General features: G+C 36.7%; 1 protein-coding gene across 1 annotated transcript; it reads right to left on the bottom strand.

Annotated features, from left to right (window-relative positions):
• Window positions 1-8439: 8439 nt before the first annotated feature.
• On the bottom strand, window positions 8440-8928 carry LOC146998496 (uncharacterized). Its single transcript, XM_085810817.1, has one exon. It carries the CDS (start codon window positions 8926-8928, stop codon window positions 8440-8442), a length of 489 nt encoding a protein of 162 aa, XP_085666943.1.
• Between the last annotated feature and the right edge of the window lie 2784 nt (window positions 8929-11712).

Genomic DNA, 11712 nt, shown 5'->3' on the forward strand with positions numbered 1-11712 from the left:
GGTCTTCATGACGGATCCAAAATCCTGGAACGCTCAGAGGTAAGTTTCTCCGCAGTGGATGCACACCTGCGCTTCGCAAACCAATTTATTTTCCTTCAAAATCTCCTGCTCTTCTAGCCAAGGCAGCTTCACGATGTAACGACCTTCTTTATCCCTTCTCACAGTTCGCTGGAACTGTTGCATAACTAATTGATATGTCTCTTCTTTAGATTTCATTTCAACATGATCTCTGATGCCTAGATTATCCAAGTTCCACAGATCAGCAATTGATGTATTTTTTATCAGTAGAGAGGTGATTAAGTTTGCAGAGGTGTTAACAGGATTCTCATCAAACATTTTCCCCATAATCAGCCAGCCCAAAAGCGTTTCATATGCGACTAAGCCACACTTAAGATAATGATTCCCCGTAAACAAATGATCACAAAAAATTAGCTCCGATCAATATCTCGATATCAGGAAAATTCTCTCTATAATCATTAAGCAATATCTTCTTTTCCTTTAACTCTTTTTTCCCATGATCCCCCTTTCTTTAGCCGCGAAATATTTCCACAAATAATAAACTGATCTAGAGCGTCTATCTTACAGGAAAATGTATTGTTTGAGAATTCAATGTCAAGTTCATACTGACGATGCTCCTTTATCTCTGTCGTTAATCCTGTCGTTAATAATTAAAGTGTGTGAATCAAAAACCTGTTATCATTAGGTTCCATACCCATCTCTTCTACAGTTGTCTTCAATATGTATGAATGTTGTGAGCCACTATCAATGAATACCCTCACTTGTTTTTCTTTATTTCCTGATTTCAATCTAACCTGTAATGTGTGAAGTAGAACTTCACCAGAGTAGCAATGATTTGACAGAATGTTATTGCTTGGTTTTGATTCTTCGGATTTAAGAGAATTATTCATTAATTTATTAGTTTTCAGCTCTGGACACATTAAATGTCACAAATGTCTTTTTCCACAAAGAATACATTTAATATTTGTCTTGCAAAAGTTTGACTGGTGTCCGGCTCTTAAACATATAAAGAAGACTTTCTTATCCTTTAAAATATCTTGTTTCTGCTGGAAATTCAGAGTTTGAGCTTTAAAATAATCTCTGCTCTCGTGCGCCTTTTCACAAAATACACAAGCTACGTTTTGCTTTCTCTTTTCGAAAACTCCTGAAAATAAATCTGCAGCTGTCGGTTGATTAAGAGCTTTATTCACCTTTCTTTCTCCTCTTTTTCATATTTATTTGAAAACCCAAATTTCGCTAAGAGAACTTGCTCTCCTTCTACTTCCGTTTTCATAAACATTAACAAGCTTTTTAGCTTCTCACTGTATGGATTCTCTGCTGATTCATCCAGTGTACTAACTATCGGATTTCGCTACCACACCCTAAAAAATGTCCTCCGGTATGAAAGATTCAATGAGAGAGTAAAGTATGGCAGACTATTTATCCGATGTCAAACCAATGGATTCCAGAGCTCTCAAATAGCATTCCAGTTTGTTGTACAGTCTACCAGTGTCTAATTTTCGGTTACTGCCTGTAGCATTTTTTACGACTAACTTTAACAGTTCTCGTACGTAGAACTCAATAAGTAATTCATCTCGCCCAAAACGAGATTTTAGGCATTATACCACTCTATTATAATTTTCGGAAATCAAAACATTATTCTAATCTTCTTTACTTCTATACTATTCTAATCTTTTGTTGTTGCCAAATAAGAAAAACAAAACTTCGTCTAAAAAAGAAACCAACGGCTGTTGAATATCGTTACAAATATAAATCATGGAGCTCACAACACCTTATTTAACTCGAAACCGATAATGAAGTGACTCGGTGTAATGCCAGAAAAATCATTTGTGTTCTCAGAAGCAGCCACAAAAGAAAGGGAATTAAGTATTGCTTCAATCACCACCAGACACTTTGAAAATTCTTCTTGTGAGAGGATCTGCGATCCTATAACACGTCTCATGTGAAACTTCATAGGTTTAACGTCAGCCTCCCGAAGGCCTCCAAAATGAGGGGCTGACGAAGCCTTCATTGTCCATTTAACGCTTTCACTGGTCAAGTAGGAACCAAGTGCCTCGATCGTAGACACTTTTAAATAATTCTTTGCACCCATAAAATTTGTTCCACAATCACTGATTGTTTCCGATGGTTTTCCTTATCGACCGTTGAATCGTTTTAGAGCTGCTATACATGCCTGAGCACTAACATCACTGACAAGTTCTAAATGGACGGTTTTTCGATGCGAAGCACACAAACACATACACGTACATTTTCAGTGGTTTAACTCCTCTGTCGCGTCTAGAGTGATCAAAAATGGTCCTGAAAAGTCAGTACTGGATCTAAGAAATGGTCTTCCGGGATTCACTCTCGCAGGAGGAAAGTCGGCTATCATTTGTTTCGAAACCCTCAGAGCAAAATCTAGCACAGATAACGTACTTTCTTATTTCTTTGAGTATTCCGGTTGCTTCTATAATTCAATATTTTTGTTTCATCGCAGAGTTAACTAATTGTACTCATCCATGCATATATTTTAACATGGTAAAACTTCACTATTGATTTTGTAACAGGATGGTTATTAGGCAACATTATCTTATGTTTCATAAACTCTGATAATCTGTCATTTCTTAAACGTCCCCCTACACGTAGTAATCCGATTTAGAGAAATTAAAGAACTTTTCTTTAATATTCTCGCTTTCTCTAAAGAAGGGTCTTACGACAAACGAAACTGTAATCTAATCTAATATAATCTTTTACTGTGAGAATCGGGCATTGACTACGAAGAGTCTTGGTCCCGTCGTTCCATTATTTACCTTTGGACATTCGCTGTTGTTAAAATATGAACGGTGTCTAAACACCTCACCAAAAGGCGAAAAACTGTACTGCAAATGTATACATTCCTTAAAGGGGTCCGCAAACGGTGTGATAAGCAAAAAATGCATGAAGCATAAGGTCTGTAAATGGTATACGATCTATCGAAGAAATAAGAATATAAAGATCAGTGGCAGCTCCTAAAATATCCGTAAGCAAACTAAAAAGTTCAAGAAGGCAGTAAGAAAAGCACAGTCGATAAGCGACAGTCCTGTTAGTAATCTGAAGCAGTATCAATGGCATTCTGGGTAGTCTGAAGGCAAATCTTGATAAGCAATGGCAATAATCAGCACAGCGTCCTTCCTGCTCTGTGTCCTCTCTCTATCTGAGTATGGAGCTTAGTGAAAAGAAGGGTGTAGTGTCAGTCATATGATGTCTCTCGGCCAATAATAAGGCTGAGCGCGATACGAAAAGGGATTAGACCCTACGGTCACATGGGTGCATTCGAAGTGAGAAATTATAACTTGAAATTAAAAGTAAATACTTGAATATATAAAATGATTTTGAATAAATGAGAGAAAACTATATACAAATATACATTATATACACTACCACTTCGAATTGTGGTGCACAGTCTTTGGTCTTTTGACCACATGCTCTAAAGTAGGGTCATAGTCTATAATATTTTTAAGCGTGTTATAAGAGCTGTTAGTCATGCTTTCGTAGAATTTATAAGCGTTAATCAGCATCTGCGTGAGCAGGGGGTGAATTTCCAGGTCTTTATGAATATCCCTGTTCCTGACGAAACAGGGAGCGTTCGTAATAGCTCTTAAAATTTTGTTTTGAAGAATATCAAGTTTCTTCCTCTCTCACTTTAATCCAATAACTCAAGCCGGGGCTGCGTATAAAGTGATGGGCCTGATGAGGGATGATTAAAGCATTTTCTTAATTCTCAAATTCAGTTTTGAATTTCTCCCTATAATAGGGTGAATGGCCATAAAGGCGGCGTTCCCTTTATTTGCTGCATATTAAATTTGGTCTTAAAGTAAGACGTTTATCCACTACAACTCCCAAATATTTATACATATGAGATTGCGGAATAATCACATTATTGATGAGAATGCCAGCATTTACGCGCATGTTCTTTTTATACCTTCTATGAAGGACTGTACAGCATTTATTTGCGTTAAAATTAATTTTCCATATTTTGCACCAATGGGCTATATTGCTAACATAAAGTTGAAGATTATTCAATGCATGTTGCGGATTTATTGATTCAGCAAGAACAGCTGTGTCATCTGCATATTTTAATACTTTTGAGTTCAATGGTTGAGGCAGATCATTAATAATATAGATGCTAAATAATTGTGGGGAGAGTCAGCTTCCTTGTGCGATTCCACAGAACATTCTTTTCTTAATAGAAAGGATATCTTCTATCCTTACTTGGAAAGTTCTGTTCTTGAGGAATGAACTGATAATTTTTATGAATCCCTCTGAGAGTAGAAAATTAGAGAGCTTGAAAATGAGACCAGCATGCCACACTCGATCAAAAGCTTTCTCAAAATCGAGGTAGCATGCGGCTACTGCTTTTTTTCTTTTGGAATGCAAGGGCAACTCCTTTAAAGATGGTTCAGTTGTTACAATCAACAAAAAGAAAAAACTCTATGGTATCACACATAATGAAAAAGGTGAACCAAAATGCTTCAGTTGTGATAATTTTGGACATATTTCAAAGGACTGTCCGCTGCCAAAACCAATAGTAATATGCCGAAAATGTAATAAAATAGGATATAAAGCTAAAAATTGTGTTACTAAAGCTGAAAATAATCATTCAAATGATAAAAACTATTCTGTTGAGCAAATTGGTGAAAATTTAGAAGAGAGCAATTCATATTTGAAGAAACCAAAACTGAATAATTCTGAATAAGTACAGACTTTAATTGATACAGGGAGTTCTTGTTGTCTCTTAAGGACTTCAGTTGCTCAGAAACTTAAAAGTGAAACCCGAACATGTTATGAATAAATTGTATAGTTTTGGAAATCAAAGGGCGCCTGCCTGACCTCCATAGGAATGATTTGTAGGAGTTCCATGGTGAGGCAAGACACAAGTATAAAATATATAATCTTTATTTTACATATCAATAATAACATTCCGATGAGAAGGGAAATTCCCGCTCCATACATACCGCTCTCTCCTTACCATCTGCCGCTCATCCGAGGCGGGCATGTGCAGAACTCACAAAACTTCGTACGGTGTTTCCATGGAAACACCACAGAGTATCCCCCCAGTGAGGGAGACCGAATGATACACACACAAAAAAAAATGATACAGCATTTGTATTATACAATTTATATATACAATTCAACAGTATGTTGAAGGGAAAAGGTACAATATAAAACACATAATATTTTAAACTACATAATGGAATACTGAATAAATAACAATATATATAAATTATATATAGTAGGTGGTAGACAGATGTTGAGGGAAATTGACATGTCGTGCAGATTTTGTGACAGTTTTAGGAACATGTGACATGGTAGGTTTCAGTGTGTCTGTCTTATTGGAAGGTTTAGTGTTAGGGACAAAGGTTTTATCACTAATGAAAAATGCAGGTTTGAGTCGATCAATTGAAACAGTTTGATTTTTACCGTGCATGGAGATGATAAAGGTTTTATCATGTCGCTCAATGACTGGATGAGGACCTGAGTCAATTCTCAAATAAACATGAGAGCACGATTTTAAAGATGGATGAATGTGGATAGGCTCTGAACAGTGTTTTGATGTTGCGATGGAATCAGAGATTGAATGATAGATCGTAAACGATTTACATATGTTGGTGACGGGGATGGCGGAAAAAGCTGATCTGAGCACAAAATGTCCGAAGGCAGTCTTGAGGTAGTACCATAGACTAACTCAGAACAAGTTGCTTGGATGTCGTCTTTGACGGAAGATCTAATATCCAAAAGTATAAGAGGTAACGATTCTGTCCAGCGAGGATTCTCTTGCGATTTTATGCTGTTTTTCAGTTGGCGATGAAAACGTTCAATGATTCCATTTGATTGAGGTCTATAGGCAGTGGTACGAATACGATGAGTGTCCAGCAGGTTCGTGAACTCCCTGAAAAGATGCGATTCAAAGTTCCGACCCTGGTCAGTAGTGATAGTGGAAGGGCATCCAAAACGAGCTATCCATCCACTAATTAGAGCTTTACAAGTTTCAATCGACATATCAGATGTAGGAATTACTTCCGGTCATCGCGTGAAACGATCGATTATGGTCAAGCAATACTGATTCTCCAGAAATTGGTAATGGGCCAATAAAATGTATGTGAATATGAGAAAATCTGGCATCAGGAAGTAAAAATGTCGAAATGGGTGATTTTGTATGCTTGTGTATCTTGGAACGTTGACATTTCTCACAAGCGTTCACAGAGTTTTTGATAAAAGTGTGCATGTTAGGCCAAATGTAACGTCTGCGGATCAATTTTGAAGTGGCAGATATACCTGGATGCGAAAGGTTGTGAATACTTTGGAAGATGCTAGGTCTAAATGAAAAGGGAATGAAAGGACGAGGGACATTGGTTGTGAACAAAGTCACAATAGAGATAAATATCTTCAAGCGGAAAATACTGTTTGGAGAGCTTCAAAGAAGAAGATTTAGAAGTTAGTAATTGTTGTAGTTCATGGTCTGTAAGTTGTGCTGAGGCTAACTGTTTGAAATCCAGAATAAGTGAGCGAGAAACAGAATGTACTTCTATTCGGGAGAATGTGTCAGCAATAACATTTTCCCTACCTTTAACATAATGTATATCAGTAGAAAATTGAGAGATATAGTCAAGGTGTCAATTGTCGAGGAGAGCACTTTTCTGCTTTTTGTCTGAAAGCGAATGTTAGTGGTTTTTGGTCGGTAAATATGATGAAGTTGCGACCTTCCAACATGTGCCGAAATTTCCTGATAGACTCATATATTGCCAGAAGTTCGCGGTCATATGTAGACCATTTCAGTTGACTGTTATTCAGTTTTAAAGAAAGGAATGCTATTGGCTCCCATTGACCATTTTGGAGTTGCATGAGAGAGCTGCCAATAGCAACATCAGATGCATCGGTCCAAAGACTGAGTTGAGCAGCAGGAATTGGATGTCTTAAGAGGGTAGCTTTTTAAGAGCTTCTTTAGCTGCTAAAAATGCCTTTTCGGCGTCCTCAGACCACGGAAGAGGATTTTCAGTCTTCTTAGTTGGACGGAATAATTTCTTTTTGTTAGAATGACCTTCGAGAAGCTTAATTAAAGGGGACAAAATGTGCGTTGCATGTGACACAAATCTGCGAAGCTGTGTTAAGCTTGTTGGTCTAGGAAATTTAGAAATGGCATCAACTCGATCTAGAATGGGAGAAATACCTTCCAGATCGAGAGACTTTATATCCTAAGAAATCTAAGGTAGGAACACCAAATGTACACTTTGAGGGTTTGATTGCTAAACTATAATGATCTAACCTTTGAAAGAGAGCTCGTAGATTGTTAATATGCTCTTTGTGGCTTTTAGAGGCAATCAAATTATCATCAATAAATGCACATACACCGGTTAAACCTCTCGTCACTTCATCGATAAACCTTTGAAAAGTACTTGATGCATTGCACAAACCAAATTGCATCCGAGTACTCTCGAAAAGTCCAAATGGTGTGCAGATAGAAGTTTTATGGACATCCTCGGGAGCAATCGGAATTTGATGAAATGCTTTGACTAAATCTACATGGGAGAATATGTTGCACCCATGGAGTTCACTTGTGAAATCAATAATACTAGGGATTGCATATTTGTCCTTTTTAGTCTGAGCATTAAGGGCCCTAAAATCACCGACAGGACGCCAATCATTCATATCTTTTTTAGGGACCATATGCAATGGCGAAGCATAATTGCTGTTGGATGGGCGAATGTGGCCTAAATCTAACAGATGTTGAAATTCCATTTTTGCAATTTTCAAACGATCGGGTGCAAGCCGACGTGGTTTGGCAAAAACGGGAGGGTCAAAAGTTTCAATATGATGCTGAACTGAATGTTTGACAATTTGGTTTGCACAGGGAGCTTGAACAATACGAGGAAATTCATTTAACAACTTAGCATAATGATCATTACAAATTACAGATTTCACTGAATATATACTAGCAACATATAAAGTACCATAAGAATTTAATTTGGTGCATGTATCGTTTAAGCGACGATTTCTAAGATCTGGTTGTAGGTTAAAATAATGTAAGAAATCTGCACCAATTATAGCAGTTTGAACATTGCATACATAAAAAGGATAAACAAACTGTTTTCTTAAACCTAAATCTAAAGATAATAACTTTTGTTTATATACATTTATCTGAGTACCATTTGCAGCCAGAAAAGTTTGAATAGGAGTAGTCAGTTTATCAGATCTTGAGGCTGGAATTAAGGAACAATCACTACCGGTATCAATTAAAAAATTAATATTGGTTTTGCGATCACGAACAAATAGGCGACGAGAACTAGAAGGCGAGGCGTATGTCGCCGTTACTCCTTGCCCTGGAAATTGCAGGGTGGGGTACACTTTTTTGCTCTAGAAGTAAATTTTTGGTGGTACCAACATAGATCACTTTTTTCAGATTTCTCACGATTTGATTGCATGACAAAAATTACGATTACGAGACTGACTTCTTGAACGTCTTAGAAATGCAACTTCCTTGCGAACCGATTTTATCTCTTTAAGCAGTTCAGAGTTCGGTGTAACACTAGATGATGCACAAGAATCAGAAACTACGCTTACCTGAGCAGATGACACTTCCATTATTTTATCTGCTATTTCAGCAGCCTTTTGTGTGGTTAGAGGGGTGATCGATGCTAAAATAGATTGCACATGTGTAGGTAGTTGCTGCAGAAATAATTCCAAAACAAAAGTATCCGTCACGTTATGAGTTTCTGCACGCCGCTGCATAACGCGTAAGAGTTCAGACGGCTTTCGATCCCCTAGTTGCTCACCGGCAAGTAAGCGACGTATTCCCTGCGATTTGCTTTCACCACAGCGAGAAATGACTTCATTTTTCAGTTTCCCATATGGATCTGTGTTGTCAGGAGAAATGATGATATCCCTCACGGTCATAGCGATGTCAGGAGGTAAATGCGCCACACAGTGGTTATACTTGGTTCTGGATTCTGTTATAGCCTTTGGAACCGCGGTAAAATCCTAATATACGGTGCAGTCTTGGCGCGATTTTAAAAATTATCGCCAACACCGAAAATTACCAAAAGAACATCTATGTATATATAGTGATAGTACACTATACACTATCTACATAGTATATACTATGTATAACTATATATATTCTTTGAATACCCGTTTACTACTTATCGTATATGTCCCGTTTTTACTGCTCATCATAAAAGTCGCCAAAACAGCCAAATCCCGTGTGCACCGGATACTAGGATTAAACCGGAACCGCTAATTCAAAAGTAGATTCCACCATTGTGAACCAAAGAGATGGATCAGAAGGAATGAAAGGAGGTATTTTCACTGCAGATATTTCATCCATTGTTTATGATGTTTGGATAGTTTCGTTTTCGTATTTTGTCCAGATTCCAAGAAACGATCAAAAGATGTGCGTTGTCCAACGTCAGCCACCAATGTAGGAGTTCCATGGTGAGGCAAGACACAAGTATAAAATATATAATCTTTATTTTACACATCAATAATAACATTCCGATGAGAAGGGAAATTCCGGCTCCATACACACCACTCTCTCCTTACCATCTGCTGCTCATCCGAGGCGGGCATGCGCAGAACTCACAAAACTTCGTACGGTGTTTTCATGGCAACACCACAGATTAAAGCCGATATTGAAGTTGATAATGTAAAAGGCCAAGGCATAAATGTATACCTTGTTCCTGATAATGCACAGCCAGTTGATCTAATCATCGGACAGACATGGCTTGATCTCCCTCGTATCGCCTGTGTCAGAATGGGAAAAAGATTTCACTTCGGATATCGGGAAGATGAACCATTTAGTAACCTCCAAATTGATGAAAAAATAAATCGAGTCTGCCTTTCTCAAAAAATGTACTGGTTTCCTGCTATGAAGAGATAGGTTCGTCGAATGCCTCATCAACAAAGCTCTTGATGCAAATGAATTAGAGAAAAATGCGATCAGTCTTATCGATTCTCAAACAGATTTTGTAGATAATGGATTAATTATGATAGAAAACCTTTCCGGAGGTATCGGTTGTTTATTATTAGAAATTAAAAATGGTGAAACTTGCATACCAAAGATTAACATTGGCGATAGAAGTGTTAGGCTCCAAAACGATCAGTACGTTGGGAGAGAAGAAGTTGAACTATGTTTAAATACTGAAATTTATGAATTAAGCTCGAATCCCACAAAAAGGGAAAATATTAACAACATAAAAGTTCCTAAAATTTAAAGCGAAGTTAAAATTGGTTCGGATCTAGACCTTGATCACCAGCAAGCATTACTACGTCTTCTGAATGAATACAGACATTGCTTCGCATGAAAAATTAATCTGGGCTCATTGATATATAAGTTATGTGAGAATTTTTTTTATCTCAAAGAGGCAAAAGCCCAGAAGGACCATTAGTCACGAAATGACATTTTGTGTCGAATCACTATACACAGATTTATCACTTTTCAAATTGTTGCCATCAAATATTATCGTCCTGTTTTATATTCAAAGAAAGTAAGTAACGAAGAATCATCATGAATGTACATAGTTTCTCGCATTGTGAAAAAAACAATGATACCTGAGGCATCAAATTTTTAATAACATAGTCCTCCCCCCAAATATGAGCACCTGGAAGCCTGAATCTTGAATTTGTTTTATTATCTATTTCATATTTTTAAAACTTATTAACAAACTCAACGATTTCAAACCAAGGATTAGCAACAATTTGAACACACTGTGCAAAATAAAATATTTTTATCTTCAGCACACAAAACTGTCCATCGGAAACTCTAACCATATGCTATTTTTAAATACTTTTAGCCCAAAGAGGTGTTAGCTGAAATGCTCTCAAAACGTGTATATATGTGTAAATGAAAAAAACGCCCCTTTGGGTGTATTATAAAATTTGAAAGCTTTCAGAATTTTTTATATGAATGAATTTATACAAGTTTCTTATATTCATTCATATAATGCCCAAAAATGTAAGCTTAGCAGATCAAAATATTCCCAATATCTTAAGAAAATGATTAATTCAATAAATTATATTCTATATCATAACTTGGAGCAACTGAAATTCCTGAATATAAAAAACTGACATGTAATTAGTGCAAATACAAAACAAATAATGATGCATAACCCTGCTTTCTACAGGACTTGCATTCATAAAGTCACTTAATTTTATGAATGATGGAGAACTATAAATAATATTAAAAAAAACTACATCTGCATCTTTATAAACAGACATATCATAATTATTCCATATTAACTCATTCCATATAACTCCCTTTTTACTAATTTTACCTCTTGAAAATTGAGAGGGAATAATTACGTATATATTACTCAATCAATCCCTTCGTAAACCATTGAAGGAAAAAAGAGTGTAACAAATGGACATACTAGTATTATTTTATTTTAATAAAAGAAATCATTTAACCTGTGCACATATTTTACATTGTTACCATAAATCAGAAGTTTCTAAATCAAATGCTGAAAAGGCTAACCCCTTTCCCCCCCAAAAAAAAAAATCCAACGGAGAGATTAACTGAATGACGTTAATTGAATAACGCATAAGGGCTATCTGCTTAGGGGTAAGATGCTTTTGTGGAGGACCTTCTAATGAAAACAGGCTCATATTTACATTACCAGCCATGCAGCCAACACCTGTATATTCAGCAGTCTTACCACTCAGGCACTAATGTGGCCTATGCAA

The sequence above is a fragment of the Stegodyphus dumicola genome, chromosome 2 (genome assembly GCF_044657685.1).
Source record: "Stegodyphus dumicola isolate Sdum_Otavi_A_Nest chromosome 2, ASM4465768v1".
Taxonomy (NCBI): domain Eukaryota; kingdom Metazoa; phylum Arthropoda; class Arachnida; order Araneae; family Eresidae; genus Stegodyphus; species Stegodyphus dumicola.

What these genes read in the sequence shown, in the direction of transcription:
- LOC146998496 (XM_085810817.1), bottom strand. Translation starts at nt 8,928, where the DNA reads ATGACCGTGAGGGATATCATCATTTCTCCTGACAACACAGATCCATAT.